The sequence below is a fragment of the Tenrec ecaudatus genome, chromosome 1 (genome assembly GCF_050624435.1).
Source record: "Tenrec ecaudatus isolate mTenEca1 chromosome 1, mTenEca1.hap1, whole genome shotgun sequence".
Taxonomy (NCBI): domain Eukaryota; kingdom Metazoa; phylum Chordata; class Mammalia; order Afrosoricida; family Tenrecidae; genus Tenrec; species Tenrec ecaudatus.
The window spans coordinates 71,649,921-71,675,413 of record NC_134530.1 but is presented as its reverse complement, the minus strand read 5'-3'; the positions used below and the strand labels follow the sequence as shown (position 1 = coordinate 71,675,413).

At 43.0% G+C, this 25,493-nt stretch overlaps 1 protein-coding gene across 2 annotated transcripts in view; it reads left to right on the top strand.

The window, feature by feature from the left end:
• Nucleotides 1–25,493, top strand: part of EFCAB14 (EF-hand calcium binding domain 14) — a 45,399-nt gene that overhangs the window by 2,829 nt on the left and 17,077 nt on the right. For both annotated transcript variants that reach the window (XM_075555772.1, XM_075555778.1), the window contains exons 2-5: nt 1,490–1,638; nt 7,356–7,501; nt 20,143–20,241; nt 23,737–23,847. In XM_075555772.1, coding sequence (XP_075411887.1) covers nt 1,490–1,638; nt 7,356–7,501; nt 20,143–20,241; nt 23,737–23,847 — 505 coding nt within the window. The remainder of the gene's footprint in view (nt 1–1,489; nt 1,639–7,355; nt 7,502–20,142; nt 20,242–23,736; nt 23,848–25,493) is intronic.

Sequence of the window (25,493 nt, the reverse complement as noted above, 5' to 3'; positions counted from 1 at the left end):
GTAAACAAGCGGCCATCTAGCTCAGAAGCAACAAAGCCCACATGGTAGAAGAACACCAGCCTGGGCTATCACAAGGTGTCAAAGAGATCAGGTATCAGGCATCATCAGAGCAAAAAATCTTATCGTGAATGAGGGGGGAGAGTGCGGAGTGGAGACCCAAAGTCCATTTGTAGGCAACTGGACATCCCCTTACAGAAGAGTCTCAGGGAGGAGATGAGCCAGTCAGGGTGCAATATAGCAACAATGAAACATACAACTTTCCTCTAGTTCCTAAATGCTTCCTCCTCCCCCACTATCACAATCCCAATTCTACTGTACAAATATGGCTAGACAAGAGGATGTACACTGGTACAGATAGGAACTGGAAACACAGGGAATCCAGGGCAGATGATCCCTTTAGAACCAGTGATGTGAGTGGCGATACTAGGAGGGTAGAGGGAGGGTGGGTTGGAAAGGGGGAACTGTTTACAAGGATCTACATGTGACCTCCTCCCTGGGGGATGGACAACAGAAAAGTGGGTGAAGGGAGACATCGGACAGGGCAAGATAAGACAAAATAATAATGTATAAATTATCAAGGGTTCATGAGGGAGGGGAGAGAGGGGAGCGATGAGGGAGGGGGAAAATGAGCTGATGCCAGGGGCTTAGGTGGAGAGCAAATGATTTGAGAATGATGAAGGCAGTGGATGTATGTATGCATTGAGATAAGAATTGTATGAGCCCCTAATAAAATGATTTTTTTTTAAGTTGGGGTGCTAAAATCCTTTACTTGAGGTATTTTTGCTGTTTAGAATTACTGTCCTTTCATTTCATTAAATGAAAAGTTTGCTTTTTAGGTAGTTAAGGCCCATCCTGGGCTTAGAATTTAAAAGGAAAGAAGCTTTCATCCTGTACGTTATCCTCCTGGGTTAGTTCAGACCTCCAGTGTTGACTGGAGTGTGGTGTGAAATGTAGCCGCTTTCTGTGTTTCCTTCCTTCTGAGCCAATAAGCTAGAATGTACCAGGTGTCCACTTAAGCAACAGATCTTGTTTCTATCCTTCTGTTTACAAAAAAAAGCTTGCTCAAGATTTTATGAAGTTTCAGTAAACTGATCGTTTACTGAACAAAGTTTACTGGTGTGAGTGTATGTTTTAGAGGGTGAAATGAGGAGATAGGTAAATTACAGTACCTGGAAGCACTAGTTTTTACACTTTTCTGATCCGGGCTTATCACCAGAGAGCTCTCTCCTAAATTGGTGATGGTGACACCGAGCTGCCGTGCCCACAGGAACTCCAGTTTCGTGTGAAGTTGAAACCTTTGTACTGAATGGTTGAATTCTTCCCAGATCACTCTTTAGTCATTTCCAATCTGCAGTTCAGACTTCAGTACGTTTCCTTCCATCTCCCAGGAAGGTTAATCAAGATGGGTGCCTGACCCCTTGCATACTATTTGTGATCAGACGATCCTCATCATGCCTGCCCTCATGGATGAATTTGTTCTTGTGACCAGGGGAGACTATTTACGATGCTGCAAGATCTGTTACCCCCTCTGTGCTTCCGTCATCCTCGCGGCCTGCGTGGTGGCCTGTGTTGGTTTGGTGTGGATGCAAGTTGCTCTCAAGGAGGATCTGGATGCCCTCAAGGAAAAGTTCCGAACAAGTAAGTGGTTACCCTTTCCGAAGGTGAGCGTGGAGTCTCCTCCAACCTCTCCGACTCAGTGAACCACACTGAAGCGTGAGCATTTCGCATAGCCAGTAGCGCAACAATGCACCTGCCATGCTCTTTCTTAGCTGCCCGATTGAATGCTGTGGCCGCTCCTAAAACCCGCAAACCGTGGACATAGCTATTTGGACAACGTGTTAAGTAACGACTAGAAACTTGTATTTATAGAACTATGTGTTATGTAAGAAAAAATGGCATGGGAAAAGACCCCCAAAGGTAAGTATACTAAAAATGGCTCATGTTGGGGAAAAAAAGCCCACAAGCAAAACAGTGCTTATGCACCACGGGACATATCGCATCTGAAATCATGGTGCGGGGTGCAGGAGGGGAGCGCTGTAGTCCAGCAGCCCAGAGCCGTGGGTAATCTCCAAGGATAAAGTGACAGTGAAATCCTGGCCTGTCCCAAGACTTAAGAAAGAATGTGGGCAGATCTGTCCAATGATGCCCTCCTTCAGGGCATGGTGCCTCCCTGTAGTCATGGCCTTCTCAGAAAGAGGGCCCAGGGAACCTGACTGACAGCTTGAATCCCACCCCTACACTTCCAGATACCTTCAAGTTGACATAAAAGTACATAACTATCCCAGGGGTCTATTTTTGTTTTTATTCTAAATTGTGTTTTACCATCCAATCTACTCTTTTATGAAAGCTCTATTTGCATTGGAGCGTCAATCAGGTGTAATCGAAATATCTTTCTGTGGTGACACAGAAATCTTTGATTCTCGGTTTCTAGGTTAATATTCTAAGCTCAGGAACCAGTGTCAACATAATAACAAATACCCTAACCCAGGGCCCTCAAACTGTTTACCCAGGGGGCCAGTTCACTGTCCCTCAGACCCGTTGGAGGGCCGGACTATAGTTTTTTTAAAAATCCATGAACAGTTTCCTATGCATACTTGCACATATCTTATTTTGAGTAAAAACAAAATGGGGCAAAAACACCCGGCGGCCATGAGAAGCCCTGCACCTGAACAGCACTGGCATGGCTGAAAGGCTCTCTCAAGGTCATAAAAAAAATCTGGCTCCAGAATTGAAATTAGGATTGTTTTCCTTATTTCTCTTCCTAAGCCTAGGAGATCACAGAATACTAGCTTTCCTTCACCCCACCTTCCATTGCGGTCGACGGTTATTCAAGTTCTAAGCCTGACCTAGGAACAGCTAATCCTTAGTTAATGTCCAGGTGGTGTTGCTTGAAAAAGTTGTTGAAATACTAACTTTAGTTTCCTTTTCTTGGCTTGGTTTCTGGTTTAGGGGATGAAACTAAGTAAGTCACCATTCTCTCCCAGAATCCTCCTGACCTGTATGTTCTGCCAACTGATCTAATAAGAGTGCAGAATAAGAAAGAATGGTATTTGTCCTCTATTTTTCCTCTTTGGTGACTCTCTTTAGTATTATTGCACGGTGTTTTCTTTATAATGTAAATAGCAGGGATGACAAGTTGGGAATGAAGTCCTGGAAACAGGGCTTAACTTGTAAATAACCCCTGCAGACCTGCCCGTGCCATTATCTCTCTAATTAGTTGGTTCTCTAAGCTTATGCGCTCGCTTATTTTGATTACATATAGCCATCAATTTATAAACTTCAAAACATTAGTCAATTCTTGCCTCCAGAGAATTCTTTCTCTGCTCTGTGCTGTGTTCACAGGAAACTCGCATAATTCATACCTTAACCGAGTGTTGCAGAGAAATGGCTCTGTTTAGCAACCCATCTTTTCAATGTAGTTCATGGAATAGGCCTAGCAGCCAAATCGATCCACACACGTTTATGGAGCACCTGTTCCTAGCAATCCCTGGAAGCAAAGTATTCAGAAGATGTCTGGCATTTTTCCCTGGCTGTGAGACCTGCTCACTGCCACTGCCCAGCATGCCCCTGGTACTCTGACTGCCTCGGTCAGCCAAGTGAATGGAGCGGATTTGCAAGTGTCCGTCCAGCTGCGTGTTGGTGTGGTTTTGCTACAATGGAAATGCCAGCGCCTGTACCGTCTGTAAGTGAGACTTCCTGACAAAGGAAGGGGGTAGGACTGAAACAAAGCCCACAGCCTGAACCATTGTGGGCCACTTGACAATGAGTGTTTGTCCTAGACCAGGTCATTCATACTACATTTAAATGATTTTCTTTGAATTATACTTCTACTTTGAATGTATTTCAGTAAATTTATTCTGGTATCTTGTTTTTCAAGAAGACAGTAGAAGTCACTGACTCAAATAAATTGCTTGTCCAACGTTAACACCTTTTTGAAGTATTCAGAGCCCCTTCTCAATAAATTCTTCAAGACACTTATGAGAAAAGGAGGAAAATCACTTAAATATCAGACACAGAAAGCAAAGCAGTTAGGCTGGGTATTTTTCTGTGCAGTGTAGGAGTAACTCGATCCTTATGCTAAAAGTACTGACTGACTATGAGAATCTAGCTCAGTTCTTTTCCCAGAACTAGGTCACAAAAGAACTCAAACACATATTCTAAAGTTTGGAGGGTTTTTTTTAACCCCATAATACCAGATGGATTTTATTATATTTTCATTCATTAAATTGGTTTAATGATCCTCAAATTGGTTGTAGGGCTGTTTTGTCTTATAGAGCATTTATTATAGTCTTAAATAGGACAAAGCAAAGACATCTTATCCAGATAGGGTAAAACATGGGCTTGGAGTCATAATAGTCTCTTGGGGGACCAGCCTTCACATGCAAATGGGTCCAAGGGGCAGTTGTGTAATTGAAGAATAAATTAAAGAAACATCAGACAAGACTTATACAAGGGCTCACCTCTTCCAATAGCAGGATTGAGAGAGTGCGCACATGTATTCTCTCACAAGCTTATATAATCCCAGGCATGCAAGCCGCATGCTACACATACCTAACAGGAAGGGGATGCGTGTCGTTAGAGGCATGCATGTAGCACGAAGGTGACATGCTAGGGACATGCCCATGACGACATAACAAGATGGGTGGGTTCTAGAGTTAAGATGGCAGCTTGACCTTGGTCGTCTCTAAGCTGGCTTGACATTAGGTGTCCCTGAGCTCTTCTGTGCCAACTCGACACCTATCAGCAATACTAGCTGTAAACTTGGAACAAGTCACTGAGTCTTTGAGTCTCCATTTTCCCATCCAAAAATGCACAGATGTATTTGTGTCACGAGAAGATTTGGGGCGTTCCTCATCAAACCCCGAAACGAATCCACTGCTGCAGAGTTGACTCCAGCGCATAGCACCCTCATAGTACAGAGCAGAACCTCGCTGCATGGTCTCCGAGGCTGCGGAGCTTTATGCCGCGTCTTCTCCCAAGGAGTTCACCACTGCACCACCGGGGGCCCTGAGAGCCGCTACCCTGTATAGTAGCTGCAGCCTCACTCGCATCAGACTGAGAGCGCTGGGTCTTTGTGTGCTAGTGCCTGCTGCAGCCTTGGGCCATAGGAAAGGCACCATATCTAACTGTTGGATAATACATAAAGACTCATTACACACCACAAAAGCATTGTCTAAATACGAAATATTGCTATTGGCAGTGTGTGTTCTATCAAAATCAGTGTGTGCTGACATCTTCATTTACTGATCTCAAAGATCAGGAAAAGAGCTACTAGGTGGGTTATTTTCAGTATTAGCATACTAAATTTTAAATAAGTTGCTCTCCATCGAAGGAACATAAATTAATAATCATAAGTTGTTTGCACCACTTCTCTACTTGGCTGTTTCCTAAAAAAAAAATCCCCAAGTCAGATAATGATTATGATCCTCGCCGGGCTCTGACCATCCCTAGGACCCAGAGTGCCTTCAGTGCGTGTCAGCTTCATGTATTTATTAGTAATTGTCCGGGTTATTTATGTGCTCCTCTTATTTCCTCTTCTACGTAGCCCCTCTACTTAATAGGTGTAGGCTGTAGGAATGAAGAGATGCTCCTCCTCCGCAGGGACGTCTGACCTCCTGAGAACTGCAGATGTCGAATGAGTTTTTCTTTACATCATAACTGACAATGTGCACAAAACTCAGTAAGATGCAAAGTGCTGCATTAACTTAAAATAGTCTTACTGTACGGGATGTGTTCCTATATGCGCAAACCAAACATTACATTAGAAGCACTTAGGGAAGTCTATAATTTATGAAGAAATCCTTTAGCAGGCTCTTGCCAAATAAGCAGCCATCTACGTGAGATGTCAACCAAGTCCACATGGAAGAAGCACACCAACAGCAGTCACCAAAGGATTGTAAATCATGCAATCCGAAGTTGGAGGAAATAGTATGTGAGCCTAAATTGTGAGAATCCGATGTGCAGCAGGCTGTGGAGGACAGTGGGAGCCCACGATTCATTTGTGGGAGCTACACAGGATATCAGCATCCAGTGGATTTCCCTCTCTCCATAAGCGATAGATGGGAGGAGAGTGGTTACTAAACAGGGTGCATTGGAGAGATGACTATAGACGATCCAAGGGATAAACCTGACTTGAGTGCCACTTCTGATGCATGTTAGGCCTGAGCTGGTTTCAACATTTTCTGTATTTTTTCTGGTTTTTGTTCATATTGGGATTTATCTCAGGTGTACTGTGTGTCATTGGGGGTCACCTGCTTGAAATTTTGTTTTCTTTTTCAGTATATGAAAACCAGGACTGATGAACCTATAGGGACAACTAGCAGAATAAGGGTTTTGGGGGGTACAGTGGTGGGGAAGGGCCAGGGGGCTGGAGTAAAAGGGAACTGATGTAAGGAGCTCAGGCGGGAAAGACTGGTTTGAAACTGATTGTAGTAGCACTTGTACGATACTGCTTGATGTGATTGAACTATGGAATGACATCTCTATATTAAATTAGCCCAATAAAACCATTTTGAAAAAAATTAAGAAATCCTTTAGAAAATATGTATTTTTAATAAATAAAAACGTAATGTCTTGCCTTGGTTACACATTGAACTGCTAGCCACAAAGTCAGTGGTTTGAACCCACCAGCCATTCTGTAGAAGAAAAATGAGGCTGTCTGCTCCCCTAAAGTTTTAAAATCTCAGTAACCCAACTGTATATGGTCATGAGTCGTATGTAACTTAATTGAAGTAAAGATACCTTTCTATTTATTGCCATCACCACTTCCGAGTTTGTAGGATTTTTTGTTGAAGTTTTTGTTTGTTTAACTTAAAGGAACATTCATTTTACTTCATGAGTATGTGAGGGTTCCTGTGTAGCTGACACGATGCGGGGCCCTAGGAATGCATGATCAAGTAAAGACCTGGTCCATGTCCTCAAACAGTTCACTGTTAGACTGGCGAAGAGATAAAACAAGAGTTGAAGCATAATGTATTAAGTGCCTGGTAGAGTTTGGGTCCCAGGTGTAAAAGTGGTTAGACACTCAGCTGCCAACTGAAAGGTTGGTGGTTCGAATCCACCAACTGTTCATGGTAGAAAGATGTGAGATGTGCAGCCTACTTCTGTAAAGATGTGTAGCCTTGGGAATACCAACGACAGTTCTGCTCTGTTGTACACACACACACACAATTATCTACTCTGGAATTACCTTTTTTTCCCCCAGCAGTTTTATTGGCATTTCATAAAATCAATAGAATTACCTTTTATTAGCCATCATCTTCATAGTCTACAATTGTTTTTTTTTTTTCATGTTGGAACCATGAGGGACTATTTATGAGTGCTCTTATTTATTTATTTATTTATTTTGCTTTTAGTGGAATCTAATCAGAAAAGCTCATTCCAAGAAATACCCAAACTTAATGAAGAACTACTTGACCAACAGAAGCAACTTGAGAAAATTGAATCTGGAGAACTGGGTTTGAACAAAGTCTGGATAAACATCACAGAAATGAATAAGCAGGTAGCAAAAGTATATTTCTCTGTGAGCCATGAATATTTAGTTTTGTTTTTATTTCTTGTTTTTTTGTTAATGGTATAAATTTGAATTCAGATTGTTTTATTTTTTAAATGGTCTCTGCCATGCTATAATCCCAGAACTTTGGAATCAAAGATAATGACAGTTTGCCCCAAGCTTTGTCAGGCTCCATATTTTTGTCAGCTAATGAGAGCTTCTTGGATGGTGGCATTAGCAAACTTAAACCGAAGCAGCCTTGAAGTGCAGCATCATTATCAGTTAATCCTCGTTCTAGACTAGTGTCAGAGCAGCTGACAAAGTTGGTTAAATACCTTAGCCAGGTAAACAAGTCTAGAACAAAAATGTTCAGTCCCTGCACTAGCCAGAGGTCGTAGGGGTTGATTCTAAAAGAGGGACCCCACCACAGGAAAGAAGCTGTTCAAAGGCTATTTGACTGAGCATCTCCTGTGTGTACAATGCTATGGTTATCACGGGGTGACTTTAAGCCCTTCCCTCAGTGTAATAATTACTGAGAACACAGCCCCTGGTAGAGGGCTGGGGGGAGCTAAGCACTACCAAGTGAACAGTACATGTGTACTTTCTTCCAGAGGCTAAGAAGGTATTACAAAACCCAGAGTCAGCCATTGGCAGAGAGCACTGTCCTTGGCAAGCGTGCTCACAAATGTTTCTGCAGCTACCCTCTCCTTTTGACAGTGATGAGGGAGTGGGAGGCAATCTCGCGCCAAACCCCAAAGATCAGTGAGGGATCTGGGTAGTGACTTTCAAACGTTTACCTGTAACTCACAGTGAGAAATGTCTTACATCTTTACCTGCAGCGTACATGCACATGTAGCATGAAATGAAAGTCTCTGAAAACAGTTGCTTACTGTTTAATAATGTGATAATGACTTCGACTTTTTCAGTTTTATTTCACTTTTGTAATTACTTGTGAAATAATTGAGGTGTACACACTTAGTATTTACTAGTAGTCCATTATCTTTTGATTCTCAGCAATTAAAGGAAAGCAAGCACTCACCCTTTCTTGAAAACCAATACAGCTTGACTTGCATCTGCTGAGCATATGGGCCGTTTGACCAGAGGCTACATCCAGGTGAAAGTAGAACTCGTTAGCATCGCTCACTGGGCAAAGCATGGATTCCAGATGGACAGCCAGTTGTGGAGTTTGCTCTCCTGAGATGAACACGAAATCTCTTGGGGTGAGGCGAGGCAGCCGCGTCATCTAGGAAGAGTCGGGGGAAGTTGGTACCCAGATTGAGAGGACACAGATTTTCAGAGAGCTAGTACATACTCAAATTGGAGTTCTGAGTTCTTTTTTATCCAGGAATCCAGGAGCAGACTAATCGTTTTCTTCTTGACTTGGCCATTGTATTTAATGAAAGACATGCCTGAGAAGGGGGGCATCAGGAAAGTGTATTTCAGTGTTAAGGCTCTGTACTAAAAGCTGGGAGAGATCAAAATGGAGATGTTTTCCATCAGCGTCACTAAGCATTCAAAGATGACGGGTCTGCGGAAAGGAACCCAGTGCAGAGGCATTCTCTGCAACCATCCAGGTGGCAGGTGGTGTCATCGAGGTTTCTGGTTCTCCAAAGGGAGTGCATCACTCGGAGTGGTTTTCTAAAATTAATGTGACATGTCGCTGATGGTTTCTTCACTTAGGCATTTGTCTCGAACCAAAATAGGTATGAAAACAAGTTTCGTATTTCACCATGTTTTATATGTAAGGGCAGCTCTATTAGGATGTTTCTAGTGACAGAAAAAGCAACTCAACATGGCACTATCAAAATAATGTCACTTAACCAGAACCACCCTTATCCCACTGTGAGTGTAAGTTAATGCGGTTGTGAGTGGCGGGGAGGGAAAGCATCAGTTTAAAGAGTTAAAATCTAATTTTACCTGGAAAATGCTTCAATTAGTCATTGAAATCCCTTTTACATTTCATTCATGAAACCCGATTTTTTTACCTATTCCCTATCACCTGTTCTAGGGAATCTCCTCCCCTTCTTTGGAGATCATTAATTCAACAAATGCTTACTGTGGGTAGGCCTTGGACTGAAAACCAAAAAAAGTGTGATCTCTGCCCTCTGGGATCTTACAGTCAAATAGATGAGGTAGAAAAATAAACAACTGCAAAACAGACTGACAAGCAACAAAAAGCAGGTCCAAATGTGTACTGTGCAAACATTTAGAAGTACGTATCTGGTGTAGACACACCTAGCTATAAATTAATGTGTGGAAGGGGAGTGACTGGAAGAAAGCAGCCCAGGCTGGTGATAGTTAGCACCTACAGGACAGGGAGAAGGGCAGAGAAGGAGGGAGGTGAGAGAGAGGAAGGGGGACGAAGAAGAGAAGGGAAGCTGAGATGGAATTTTCATAAAGGCTCTCTGTATTTTATTGTTTAAATCTTAAACAATGAGAATACATGCAGATATTGTGGAATTTTAAAAAGAGAAAAGATTAGCCCTGAGCTCTGTCATAGCTCCAGGACATTGCAGTGCCCGGGAGAAGAGCTCCAGCTCCGATCACTCCACTGCACACCTTGTTGTCCCGTTAAAATCCGGGCAGCTGTCAATGGGAGCAGCTTTGTCCCACGTAGTACAGCAGTTCTCCACCTCCCTCATGCCGCGGTCCTTTGATACAATTCCTCGAGTGGTGGTGAGCCCCTCCCCCCCCCAACCATCACATTATTTTTGTTGCTACTTCATCACTGTCATTTTGCTACTGTTATGAATCAGGCGACCCCTGTGAAAGGGTTCTTCGACCCCCAAAGGGTTGTGACCCACAGGTTGAGAACTGCTGACGTAATGAGTAGGGCAATGGATAACTATATTCTTGCCCATCAAATTGGTCTTGAGTCAACTGTGCACATACCTTGGGGCACTAATTAAACGGTCCCGGAGGAGGCGTCCCTTCCTAGCGCTTTATGACTATGTGTTCCAGCGTCTGGGAAGGCCCAGTGGAGGAGGGTATGAAGAAAAAGCCAGTGATGGCAACCCGTCCACCCCCATCCAAGGTACATGATGGTTTCTCCTATAGCTTGCCCACCTCTTATCTTGTTAAAATCCCACAATGCCTGGATGTATTCTTATTGTATAAGATTTAAACAATAAAGTACATATAGGATGTCTATGAAAATTCCCCTTTCAACCCTTCTTCCATTCTCATTCTCTCTCTCTCTCCCTTCTCCCCTCCCTCCCTCTCTCATTTTCCCTGTCCCCAGAGGTGTGAAGCTGTCAGTAATCTAGCTGCATCCTTTCAGTCCCCTTTCTATATAATTTACAAGCTCAGAATAATTTCTAATAGTAACTAATTTATGGCTAGATGTGTGTAAATAAATAGGATCATTCAATATGAAAGGTACCAAAAAAAACCAGATTTTTTTCCCAAAGCTATGTATTTAAATATTTTTACAAAACAAACTTATTACCTTCAAAGTACTCTCCGTTACACTTAATACATTTGTCAAATCTGTGATTCCGTTCTTGGAAACATCTTTCAAACTCATGTGTCTGGATGGCTGACAGCGCCTCCCTCATTCCTTTCTTCACCTCTTCTACGTAGGCAGTCCTTTCGTGTCCCTCTTCTTTCATGGAAGCAAAAAGAAATCTGACAAAGCAAGGTCAGGTGAGTCAGGTGCTGAGGCAAGAGAGGCATGCTGTTTATTGGCACAAACTGGGGCACAGAGATGACGGCATGAGCAGGTGCATTGTCGTGGTGGCAAAACCAGTCCCTCATCTGCCACAAATCAGGCCTTTCTGGTTGCACACAGTACACGGTCTTTTCAGAACCTCTACACAGAATGCTTGATGAACAGTCTGACCTGGTGAAACAAACTCCAAATGCACTGCTCGTCGAAATTTTCATCTGTTCGGGAAGTTGACAGACGTCCAGAAGTAGTTTTGTCATCAATCCACATTTTACCTTGCTTGAAATGAGAAAACCACTCGTACACTTGAGTTTTTCCCAATAGCGCTGTCCTTGTAAGTTGTGTTCAACATCACAACAATTTCTGCAGCATTTTTCTCGAGCAGGAAACAATTTCACAGTCGTATGCTGTTCTCTTAAATTGGCCGTCACAAAAAACAAGGTTTGAGCAAAACTGCTTTTACAAAAAAAAATCACTGTGTCCAGAGAAAACCTTTCCAGGCTGCGCCACTGGGGGCACTGATTCACAGCAAGTTGCTGGATCCTCACCTAGCAGGAAAAATGCGTACTGCAAAAGCTCCACTCCACCCAGCACAATTCCAGGGTTTTTTTGGTTACCCCCTTGTTTGTCTTCTACAGCTTGCTTAGAATCCATCTACGCACTTAACCAGGGACATTTAGATCGTTCCTAGTGTCTTACTAATACAAGTCAGGAAGCAGTGACTATCCGCATGCATACGTGTTGTGCACCTGAGCAAGGAATCAGGATAGATTTCTCGGAGAGAAATGACTGAGGTAAAGAGAGAAGCATTTCACATTTGAACAGGTACCTCTAGGTCACTGTTTTAGTTATCTAATGTTGCTCTAGCAGAAATACCACACGTGGGTGGCTTTAACAAACAGGACTGTATTCTTTCACAATTCAGGAGACCAGAAACGTAGATTCAAGGTGGCAGCTCCGGGGGGAAGGCTTTTCCTCTGTGCTGACTGGAGGAAGGTCCTTCTCTTCTTTTTGTTTTTTAATCAATTTATTGGGGCTCATACAATTCTTACCACAGTCCATACATATACATACATCAATTGTATGAAGCACATCTGTACAGTCTTTGCCCTAATCATTGTTTTCCTCCTCTTTTCTTTTTTTAAATTTTAATAGGGACTCATACAACTCCTATCACCATCCATACATATACATACATCAATTGTATAAAGCACATCCATACATTCCCTGCCCCAATCATTCTCAAGGCATTTGCTCTCCACTTAAGCCCCTTGCATCAGGTCCTCTTTTTTTTTTCCCCTCCCTCCCCTTTCCCCCCTCCCTCATGTGCCCTTGGTAATTTATACATCGTTATTTTGTCATATCTTGCCCTATCCGGAGTCTCCCTTCCCCCCTTCTCTGCTGTCCCTCTCCCAGGGAGGAGGTCACATGTGGATCCTTGTAATCAGTTCCCCCTTTCCAACCCACTCACCCTCCACTCTCCCAGCATCGTCCCTCACACCCTTGGTCCTGAAGGTATCATCCACCCTGGATTCCCTGTACCTCCAGCCCTCATATGTACCAGTGTACAGCCTCTGTCCTATCCAGCCCTGCAAGGTAGAATTCGGATCATGGTAGTTAGGGGGAGGAAGCATCCAGGATCTGGGGGAAAGCTGTGTTCTTCATAGGTACTACCTCACACCCTAATTAACCCATCTCCTCTCCTAAACCCCTCTATCCATTGGCCAACACTTGGGCCTTGGGTCTCCACTCTGCACTTCCCCCTTCATTTAATATGGTATATATACATATATACACATACATATATACATATACACATACATACACACACTTACATCTTTTTTTTGCATGATGCCTTATACCTGGTCCCTTGGCACCTCGTGAACGCACTGGCTGGTGTGCTTCTTCCATGTGGGCTTTTTTGCTTCTGTGCTAGATGGCCGCTTGTTCACCTTCAAGCCTTTAAGACCCCAGACACTATCTCTTTTGATAGCCGGGCACCATCAGTTTTCTTCACCACATTTGCTTATGCACCCATTTGTCTTCAGCGATCCTGTCATGGAGGTGTGCAGTCAATGATATGATTTTTTTGTTCTTTGATGCCTGGTAACTGATCCCTTCGGGACCACTTGATCACACAGGCTGGTGTGTTCTTCCATGTGGACTTTGTTGCTTCTGAGCTAGATGGCCGCTTGTTTATCTTCAAGCCTTTAAGACCCCAGTCACTATCTCTTTTGATAGCCGAGCACCATCAGCTTTCTTCACCACATTTACTTGTTCACCCACTTTGGCTCCAGCCGTTGTGTCGGGAGAGTGAGCATCATAGAATTCCAATTTAATAAAAGAAGGTATTCATGCATTCAGGGAGTGTTTGAGTAGAGGCCCAAGGTCCTTCCGCCACCTCAATACTTGACCTATAAATATAGACACATAGATCTATTTCCCCATCCTCCTATATATATTTGCATGTACATGTCTTTGTCTAGACCTCCATGAATTCCCTTTGACTCCTAGCTCTTTCCTCCATCTCCCTTGACTTTCCTCCTGCCCTACTACCATGCTTCGTCGCCACCTGGGCTAGAGTATACCTCTTCTCTAAGCAACCTTACCCTTGATCATTTCCCACCAGGCCTGCCACTCCCCCTTCTCTACCATTTGGGGTCCCATGCTTTTCCCGTGTCCCTGGGTTTGTTAACACCACTTCCTTACCCCCCCTACCCCCCCACCCCAAGTCCCCCTGGAACTGTCGGTCCCGTTGTTTTTCCTCCAGATAGTTCATCCAGCCTGTCCTATTCAGACAGACCTGTGGAGACACTAACATGCACGAAAACAAGACAGAGGAAAACAAAGCAATAGTATACAACCAGACAACAAAACAAACCACTGACAAAGAACAGAACAGAACAAAACAGTTCACAAGAGAAAAGCTTGTAGTTAGTTCAGGGATCGTTTGTTGGCCCTTAGGAGCGTTTTTCAGTCCAGTCTGTTGGGGCACCACGCCCTGGCCCCAAAGTCCACTTTCAGCATTCCCTGGGGACCTTGCCACTCCATTCCCTTGCTGTTCCGCTGCACTCCCCCAGTGATTTGCCTCGGTGTGGTGGGATCAGGTCAGGTGCAATTCCCACACTGTGTCTCCGGTGCTGTCCCCTTTATCGCCCTTAGTCACTGATTTGCATCATGTCTCATAGTGGGGCCAGCCATGTTGTTCTCTCTGTGGACTGGCTGCTCTACTCAGGAACATCATCATCACGGCCTGGTGGGCCAGGCTGTGCTCCACTCTCTCCTCCTGCCCCTTCATCTTCTCCCGTGTGCTCTGATCAGATATGTTCATCTCCCGGGGCTGCAGAGTCAATGTCCTTTGGAACAAATTCTTTTTGGGGGAGGGGCAGGAATCCACTTAATTTATGGTTCTGGGGCCAGCCTCCGGTCCTTCTGTTCTTGCAGCATTTTGAGTATGACGTCCCCTGGAGAATCTTCATGTGTCTCCGTGTGTCACTCAGCACCTGGGTCCAGGAGGTCCTCAGGCCAGGGGCCCTGTGTCCAAAAGCTATGTCCTATTTCCGACTCTTATTTCTTGGTGGTCCTGAGGTCCCTCTGATCTCTGCTCTCTCATTTAATCTCTTATATCTCAAAAGAGATTGCTTCAAAGTACAACCTAATCCTATGGAGCAGCTGGAACAATCGGGGGGGGGCTGCAAAAGCAGATGCCTCTACTTTGTCCTGGATTATGGACTATAGTACGCAAGTTCTTCATTGCCAGGATAACACTGAGAAATTTTTTTCTGAAAAGGGGACAGTAAGCCAGATAAGTTGGAGAACCAATGCTATAGGTTATATCCTGCCTCATTAACGTAACTACAACATCGGGCTTAGGGTAGGATAATTAGATCACATAGTGGAAGATAATTACATGAGAGTAAGTCTGAAAAGACTTTATTTCATGTACTGTAGAAATGCTATCAAGAGAGATTAGTGTCTGGAGGCCATCGTGCTTGGTCAAGTGGAGGGGCAGCAACGATGAGGAAGGCCCTCGACGAGACGGACTGACCCTGTGGCTGCATCAGTGGGCTCAGACATAGGAACAGCTGTGAGCATGGTGCCGGGCCGGGCGGCCTTTCATTCTGTTGTCCCCAGGGTCACTCTGCGTTGGAACCAACTCAACATGTTTTGGGTTACACAACTCAAGCCATAACAGTAGCCTTCTAACAAGGCCCCTCCAGTTAACACTCCCAGGAACAAGACATGAGAATACTGGTTTCCCTAGATACTTTCCCAACCTTGATATTACACCTGGAGCTTCGTAAAGGCCTGGTTGAAAACCTCCTTGGGAAAAGTGCTGTTCTTAAGAGGTTAGTAGTTTGCTGAGAGCACACTTGTGGGCTGAAGTTTCTCACCCATTTTAAAAAAGCTTAATGGATATCATTGAAATGATTATGCTAATCTAGACATGTTAGAACCCTTACGAGTTGATGATTAGGTGCTTATTAAGTGGTAGTATTAAAGCAGTATTAAATTGTATTATTAAAGACCTACTGTTTATTGCATTTGGGGGGTTATTTATTTGGTAAAAGGTACTATGCTAAGAGATTTAGCTCATTTAATCCTCAAACTCTGTATGAGTCATCGGATGATACACATTATCCCCAAACGTAATGGCTTAATACATTAAACACGTAGCATCCCCTAGGTTGTGGCTCCAGATTCAAGAGCAGCTTGGCTGAGTGGTTCCAGCCTCGGGGTCTCTCCAGTTGCAGTGAAGTGTTTTCCAGGGCTGCATCCTGGGCTTGGAGGGGCTTTCCTCACAGTGGCAGGAGCCCCAGTCCCTTCTACCCGAGGCTTCCGGAGCATACTCACAACGTGGCAGCTTGCTTCTCCAAAGTGAATGGTCCTAGAGATCATAAAGAGGAAGCTGTTTAACCTACAAAGACTTCCTGCTAGATGTTGATGTGTAAAATGTCATTTCTCCATCAGAAGCTAATTTGAGCCCTACATAAATGAAGTGTGTCACTTCCAGCTTGCAAACGAGTATCCTTTTGTTTAAACTGTATTCATTCTCCCTTTTAATACTTGTTCCTTTTTGTTAGTTCTCTCAACTTTATTGAAAAAAATCGAAGAAGTTGGAGAAAAAAATCTAAGAACTTAAAAACTTCATTTAGTTTTCCCCCCGCTCCTCACCCTTCACATTCAGTTCCCCAGGAAATTATATTATCTCTACTTTGTTGCCTATGTCTTCTACCACCATGTCTAAGGCTTCACTGTCCATTGCCAGACTGCCAAAGTAGCCTTCTTACTGGTCTCCCTGTTTCCACAGGAGACATCTTTAGCCATGTAATATCCCACTGGTACCTGTGTTCTGGCCATGTAATAGCCCCTGGCATAATAGAGCTCAATAAATACTTATTGCATTAGTGAATGATTGGGAAAATGGTCTTAAGCCTTGAAGGTAGCCCACCTAAAAGGAAAGCAGGGGAAAAGAACTTGAGTTTCCAGGCTCCTCATTGGATTTTCTTGTTGAGACCAAACTGCTGTTCATTCCAAGAATCCTATTTTAATTCTCTTGACAGTACTTATTTCTATCCGATGCATTGATTCTTTCTTTTTCTGTCACCTTCTACTAGAATATAAGCTCCATACGAGCAGAACCTCTTGGTCTTGTTGGCCATTGTCTCCACAGTGCCTCCATGACTTACCTGTCTGTCTGTTGTTGCTTGCACGTTGCTGTCATGTAGAAAGCTGTCCACCGGTATTTAAAATAACAGCAGGGGCTCTCATCGCAAACAGGTTTCAACGGAGCTTCCAGACTCAGAACAGACTAGAAAGAAGGCATGGGCTGTTCACTTCCGGGAGATTAGCCGCTGCAAACCTTACGAATAGTAGCAGAACATTGTGTGACTTTGCCAGCAGGTGAGCCCTCACATCTGGGGCATAGCCTTTATGCTGTGGGTGGAGCAAAGGGGGCGCCGCCCCAAATGAGAGGAAACCGCTGCAAGCATCCATTGATGAGCGAACATGGAAGATGCTAAATAATCTAGGAAAATTAGAAAGTGTCCAAGATTAAATGGAATGCATTAGTGAACTGAAATAAATCTATATTGGCCATTTTGAGTCCGCAAGTCTTCTGGTTGACTATGCCAGGAACGACAGATTCAAGAGGATTCCTGTCACATTCATTGTCAAAAAGGAGATTTCAAAATCTATCTTGGAAGTACAGCGCCGTCTGTGATAGTATAATATCTGTACCACTACAAAGAAGGCCAGATAATACACATTTATGCTCCAACCACTGAAGTTACTGATGAAGAGATTAAAGAACTCAGCCAACTTGAAATTCATCAAGCATGCGCTCGAGATGGCTTGATAATTACTAGGAATTGGAATACAACAAAGAGGAAGAATCAGTAGTTGGAAAATAGGATTTGGGTGATAGAAACAAAGCTGGAGATCACATGATGCAATGTTGCCAAACCAAGAACTTCTTTGTTGCAATTACCTTGTACCACAACATAAATAACAGCTATAAACATGGACCCTCTGAATGGAATACATAGAAATTGAATTGACTACATCCGTGGGAAGAGACAATGGGGAAGCCAATAACATCAGACAAAAAAGGTGAAGCGTTGCCTGTGGTACAGACCATCAGTGGCTCACAGGAAAATTGAGGCTGATGAAAATTAAGGTCACAAGAAGCAAAATAAGACTGAGTATATCGCACCTGAATTTAGAGAACATCTCAAGAATAAATTTAATGCATTGAGCACGAATGACTGAAGGTGTGATGAGTTGTTTGAAGAACAACATACATGAAGGAAGCAAAGGGTCACTAAAATCCAAGAAAAGAAAGAAAAGACCAATACAGATGTCAAAAGACACTGACATTCCCTCTTAAGCATAGATTAGCTAAAAGGAATGAAAACAGTGATGAAGTGAAAGAACTAAACAGAAAATTCCAAAGGGCAGCGTGTGAAGACAAAATCGAATATTAGAATAAAATGTACAAAGCCCTGGAACTAGAATACAGAAAAGGAAGAATGCGCTGTCAAAGGTGATACGGAACGGAATCAATAGCATTGCTGGCATCAGCTGGCTCTTGACTGAAAGCAGAGACTACCAAAAAGATACTTACTCGTGTTTCGTTAACTATGTAGAGGCATTCGATTGTGTGGCTCACACGGAGCTGTGGGTAGCATTACAAGGAATGAGAATTCCGGAATACTTCATTGTGCCCACAAAGAACCTGTACATGGACAAAGAACCCTTCTTCGGTCCATCAGAACCAGGAAGTACAGAGTGGTTTAAAATTTTAAAAAGGTGTGTCAGAGTTGTATCTTATCACCGTACGTAATCTGTTTGCTGATCAAATAATCCAAGAAACTGGATTATATGAAGAAGAACATGCATCAGGATTGGAGGAAGGCTTATTAGCAACCTCTGATAATGCAGATGTCACAACCTTGCTTGCTGAAAGGAAGAACACTTGAACCTTGCAGCTTAATGTAAAGAAAACAAAAAATTTTTCACAACGGGACCAATAAGCAACATGATGAATGGAGAAAAATTAAAGTGGCCACAGATTGGATTTTTCTTAGATCCACAATCAATGCTCATGGAAGCAGCAGAAGTCAAGAAATCAAAGGACATATTGCACTGAACAGATCTTCTGTGTAAGCCTTAAGTCTTGAAGAGCAGTGATGTCACTTCGAGAACTAAGGTGCGCCTGAGCCAAGCCCTGGTAGTTAAGCCACTCTAGATGCATGGGAAAGTAGGACAGCAAGTAAGGAAAACCAAAGATCGATGCGTTTGAACCAACGTGATGGCACCTGCCCACGCATGCTCACACGTACACTCAGAACGAGGGGTTATACAGGTGCCACTTAGTCTTCATCAAAAGAAGACTTTTGATTTCTGCTAGATTGCCTTATTGTTAGGTTCTCCTGTACCTGGCCACGCCTTCCTTATCAGTTTGTCTTAGCATAGTTGTTGTGTGCTGCTAGAAGCTGTACCACCAGTATTTCAACTACAGCAACAAGGTCACCCGTGGTAGACAGGTTTCCGCAGAGCTTCTAGACCAAGACAGACTAGGAAGAGCGAGAGAGAGGCAGTCTGGAAAAAGTAGGCACTGAAACCCTAATGAAAGCAGGGGAGCATTGTCTGGTATTTGAATTAGTATAAATAGGTGTGTGTTTTTCTCTCTTTGGTTTTCCAGATCTGTCTGAACCTCTCCTTCCTCATTCACATGCCAAGAATTCAGCCTGCATATTCTAACATTTTTCATTGCTGCAAGTCTAGCTATTTAGAATTTTACTCCTAAACAGCAGAAGAGAAGCCACATTTTATTTTTTATTCAATTCCTATTTTAATACATTTATTGCATCAGTCAGTGAGTCAGTGGTATTTACTGAGCCCCTTCAGGGTACAAAATAGTACTTTGGTTGAGCTATTGAGTTTGAAATATTAATCACATTGTTAAATCCCCGGTAGTCAAAAGTGCTGTTCCGGCTGTCAGGATGCAGTCCTTGTGGACTGTGTTTTGTGAGGATGGACTTTTACCTTATAGCATTTGTTCCCGCTCGGGCAGGAACAAAAGTTCAGTAAATAACTGAGGTGTTATTTTTTACCAAAATGAAATGTTGTAGTGGTCCTTGATCATTCGCTTCTTTCCTGTCCAATTGCTGGAGGATTGTATTGTGATCATTGCAGCTTCTGGGTAATTTAAGATTTTTGGATCTCATAACTGCCAGGGCCAGGAAAATAAAATACTTCCCTTTCCTCGCTGGCACTAGTGTTTAAGTTGAGCAGGGAAGGGGGTATTATTGTTGACGCCCGGATCTCAAGTCTGTCCAAAGTGCTATAGTACCTCTTCCCTGAGCTGGCAGGGTATAACATCTGGATCATAGAAAAGTGTGAAGTTCAAGGTTCTTTGACATCATCTGTGGAGAAAGCTTGCACTCTACAAATTCTCTATTGTTTGATTTCCTTTCAGATTACGCTCTTGACTTCTGCAGTAAACCACCTCAAAGCCAATGTTAAATCTGCTTCTGATTTAATTAGCCTGCCTGCCACTGTAGAGGGACTTCAGAAGGTAAGTACTATACGTGGGCACTGAGATTAACCTACTTCTATAATTCTCGCTGCTGCTGGTTGTTTTTTTTTTCATTTTTAAAAATCATTTTATTGGGATTTCTTCTTTAAAGGGGTTTGTTGTTGTTGTTGTCGTTCGGTGTTTTTCTTGTTTTTCAGCCCAACATTTGAAATCAGCTATTTGAAGAGGGTGATGTGGACTGTATGAGGGATCACTTTGTTTTGATTTTTTTCTAAAAACAAGGACCAACTCACTGCCATTGAATCAATTCCAACTCATAGCAACCCTGTATAAGAGGGTAGAACTGCCCTTGTGGGTTTCCAAGACTAGAACTCTCTATGGGAGTAGAAAGCCGCTTGTCTTTCTATCAGGATGTTTTCCACCTGCTTGCCTTTCCGTCACCTTGCAGCCTCGCTGACCAGCGTGTGACCACTGTGCTTCCAGGGCTCCTTTGATCTTCGGAGTTGGGCATTACATTTGTAGCAGGTTACATTAACCGCGGCTGAGATGAGTTCACACCTTTTAATTTGGTTGTATGAGCCCTGGAATTACTCCACTGACGCTTGCATGTTAACAAATGATTGGGTTTTGTTTTTTGTTTTGTTTTTTTTCATCACATACCTTTTCAATTCATCTTTCATAATGTCTTTGGAAAAGCAAGCCAGTTATGCCTGAAGATGATTCTAAAACTATTATTTTCTGTGGTTGCAAAGAGTTTTCTTTCTAAAAAGCTTTGGGGAAATGTAAAAAAAACAAAAACAAAAAGTCAGGAAACAATAAGGATGTACAACACAGGAAACTTTCAGATACAATTTGATATTATTTTGTAACATTGTGACATCTTCCAAGAAATTCACTACTCATTATATCGTCACCCCAGGCTCCAAAACTCAGACAAATAACAGTTCAGAGTTTCTATTAATCTCGAGGACTCAAGCCTAGAACAGGAGATGGGGACCGACCAGCTGAAGATAACGCAAGGATGCTTAGAGCTAGAGCAGGGGGGTAGGTACAAGTAGGAAGGGAGCCCCTAAGCCCGACCAGACCCGCTGCTGACCCATCGTGACCCTTAGAACAGAGTAGTACTTACCCCGCAGACGGCCCCACCTTTCTGTAGCAGAGTGGCTAGTGACTTCAGATGACCAGCTTTTCATTCCACAGCTGAGCGCGCGAAGGCTGTCCTGCCCACCCTCACTGGAAGGGAGCGGGAGATGCCTAATTGGAACACAAAGAGCATCAGCCTGTGCAGCAGCAAATGGACGGGATTCAGGAGAAAGGATCCCAAATATGGGAATATCAAATCTAGGCCCCTGGGCCTTTTAAAAGTCAGCATGTGATACATTTGATTATATACTATAAACATTTACACATAAATTGTTTCCTCAGATGAGTGAGAAATTCCATGAAGGCAAAAACAAACTTGCTCTTTTATGGGTACACCACCTGGGTGTGCTCAGTCTCCATGATTTGCTTCTTGTCCAACAGAGTCATGTACTTACAACTGTAAAAAAAACAGAAGCATCTTAGATGAGGCCAAGTTCTGGTCATTGTTCCCAAGGGCCAAATGGGGAAAAGGTAGCTATCAGTGCAGATTGTTAGTCTTACGTTAGAAAAAAGTAAGTTGTTTGTTGTTGCATTCATTCATGAATTCCTACAAGCACTGTGGAGCTTTCCCCAGGATGCGCCAGGCACAGTGGGCAGGAAGACTAGTTTCAGTTTTCCTTCCAGAGTTCACGTGGCCCTGTCAGCTGCTGCTTTAAAACCAGAAAAAGATCCTTCAACAACAGCTGCTATCTCCTTGCACCCTGCTGTGCTCATACATCCAGCCGGCCTGGGTTCGCCAGCAGTAGGTGTCTTTGGAGGCCTGCCTGTGGCTTTTGTAACAGCAGTGCTTACACCGGTAGCATCCCAGCTTAGAGGATTTTATCTGGTGTGGTCTTTTTGCAAATCGGTGTGTTTCTAATACCAGACAAAGCTTTTATTACAAATGGCTCAGTTTCAAAATCGTAGGCCATCCCAAATAACTGGTTTAAATGTATTGCATGCCAGTTTTATTTTTTTAATTTTGAAAAATGTCACTCTCTCATACTTTTAGATCTTATTATAAGAATCATCTTAGGTAAAGATACTAACATGGTACCAAAAAACTTCAACGCATATTAATAAAAGATTAAATCACCAAATAGCAGTATTCTTGTGGATGTTGCCATTTTTAAGACAAGCCATTATGAAACGATAGTTGCTGAATCATGCCCCCAAGTCCCCAACCCACTTGAGTTTTTTAAGGCTTCATGTAAGCAAAGTAAGCATCTGGCTCTTTCTCAGACCCCTCCCTGCTGACAGGATTCCACAGTGGGGCGGGGGGGCATATGCTGCCACGTGGAATTTTATACTTCCTTTTTGCACTGGGTTTCCTAGAGCCAAAAATAGTCCCCACTTATTTTCATTCAAAATTCATCATTTACTCATTTCACAAATAGCAATCTTGCAACATTAGTTCTGGCTGTGGGCCACCTACAGCACGGCTTGACAAAGGTACTTTGTGCAAGAGCCTCATTATATGTATGTCCCAGATATGTAAATCCGTGTCGTTAGGAAAAGTAACTGTTTTCTTCAAGGAAGAGTCCTTTAAGTTGGGAAATTTTCCTGTTATTTAGATAAATCAATAGCTAGATTGATTCCTATTAATCTTGTCAGTATCTGCGACACAAAATTCATAGTTTGAAGGCATTTAAAATAATTACAAGGACCTTCATTAAGTCATTGTTTATTACAAATTAACAGCACACTATCCCACTACACTCTGACTAGAATGACTAAAATTAAAAAGCTTGTCTTTACCAGTGTTTTTGAAGCTAGAGAATAACTGAAACACTCTTTCATAAACTACTGGTGGGAACTGAAAATAGTACAAATATTTTGGAGCAGTTGGACAGTTTTTAAAGTGTGATGATGAGAAAATATATGATAAAGAAAAATAGAAGCATATGTCCATATAAAGACTTGTACAGGACTTTTTATACCGCTTTTATTTGTGACACTCAAATAATGAAAATAACCCAAATGTCCGTCGACTTTAATATACCTATCCAATATATCTATTCAGCAACAGGCTAAGTAACTACAACATAGAGGAATCTCAAAGTAATTATTCTGAATGAAAGAAGCTACACCAGAAAACAAGTGCATGCTGGTTCTATTTATACACAATTCTAGGTGATGCAAATTGATGTGTGATGACAGGAGGCAAATCAATGGTTGCCAGGCGATAGATCCAGAGAAAGTATGCAGGGGCATGAGGAAACTTTTAAGGGCGATAGTTGTTTGTTGTCCTGAGTGTAGAGTGGATTCATGGCTGTAAGTATATACCAAGTTTATCAGTTATATATTTTAAATATGTACAGTTTATGTGTGTCAGTTATATCTCAGTGAAGCTATCAAAATTTTTTAAAAGAAAAAACACTGACCTATTCATCTTTTTTTGGTTTTGTTCAGAGTGTAGCTTCCATTGGCAACACTTTAAACAGTGTCCAACTTGCTATGGAGGCAATACAGAAAACTGTGGACGAGCACAAACAGGCCATGGAAACGCTGCCGAGTGATGTGGTAAGGAGATCTACAAGGGCGATGATGCAACAGAAAGCCTTGGCGTGCACCTGCGTGCCCTTTACTGTGTAACACTAGCCATACCAAGTTTCCATTAAGCCAACAGGCCCTACTATGAACCTTTTTTAAAGGTATAAGTAGTATTTATTGATTATTATTTGCCCGGTAAGGTAAATGAGCTTTTCTGCAAATGTCACACTAGAGGAGATACAGTTACGATACAGTTTATTAAGATACAGTTTCCGAGTGTGGAGTGGTAGGAAGGAAAATGGAAAGTTTGCTACTTAACAAAACCACCCCAAAACCCAGTAGCTTAAAACACAAGTTATTATTTGTCACTATTCTGTGGGCAAGACTCTTAGAAAATGATGAGAAGAGTGCTTGAGATCGCTCGATAGGCCATTCTGATGTCCAGGCCCAGTCAAGCTCCAGCTAAATGTGGCCCATATATGTGGTCATGTGCGTGACCCTTACCTTGTGGAGCAGAAGAACCACCCAACTAAGTCCAGTCAACCCACGGTTGAAAACTTATTTTTTAAAATTGTTGTTTTAAGCCTCAAAGTTTGAGATGATAAGTTCTGCAGCAACAGGTGACTGACAGAAAACAGATCTCTGCAGTGCCTAGCAGTTGTTTTCAAATGCCTCTGCACCTCCCTCTGCTGCCGCAGATGCCGTCCGTTTACAGCCATTCAAGAGTCTTAATCACTTAGCCGGTATCCAGCACCTTGAAGAGTTTATAGAGGGGACAAAGGATGGTGTGTCCTCAACTGCCTTGATGGAGAGAAGAGTTAATATGTACACGAAATCGCGACTAAGGCACACACAAATTCCCCGGACATGCCGCTAATGTAATTCTAGTGGTGGCCCACATACTCCTCCCAAGCGTTGGCATTCCAGATTTGAGTTGGGCGATTTGTACAGGGAGACCTGGACTGTATTAGGGAACTCTAGCAGGGAGGGGCTTTCCGTTTCTATAGAACCAGTCCTCTTCACTGCTATGTAGTAAGCCTGGCGGCAGAGGGCCCAGGCACCTGGATCTAATTTCACCTCCGCTGCTGAGTAACTGAATGCCCTTGGGCAACGTTGAATTGAGTTGATAATTAAAACCTCTAGCTCAGCAATTCTTCTGTGATTATTACTTTAATAACATGAGCATTTTTAAGTTATTTCCAATATCTTCCTGACTCAGAAATCTTGGCCTGTGATTTTACCCCTCCTAGCCTTCTCTTTACTCTTGCCTTTTGTTTCTTACTAGCAGGGTTTCATATTTCAAGGAAGACCATTTCTTTCCACCAATCACATTCTAATTTCATTATCTGCCTCCTTTACGGTCCCATGACTGCCAGTAGCAGTGCCCCACCGGCACATTCCATACTGAATCAGTGTGTTGACAGCCTGGAAAGGAGTAAGCCAGGCAAAGTTTTTTCCACTAAAGGAGAAAGTGTATATAAGCACGTTGCCTGTTTTATTCTCTGCCAAAAAGAGACGTGCACTGGGGGAAAGGTAGCCCTCAAACATGCATCTTGGCATCTGCTGATGGGAAAAGGCTAATGTGCATGGCCGATTGTGCTCAAGGCCCCAAAGCCAGTGGCTGCATGGCTGACTGTTGCTCTCTGAGTACCTCAGCCTCGTTCGTCCTGAGCACA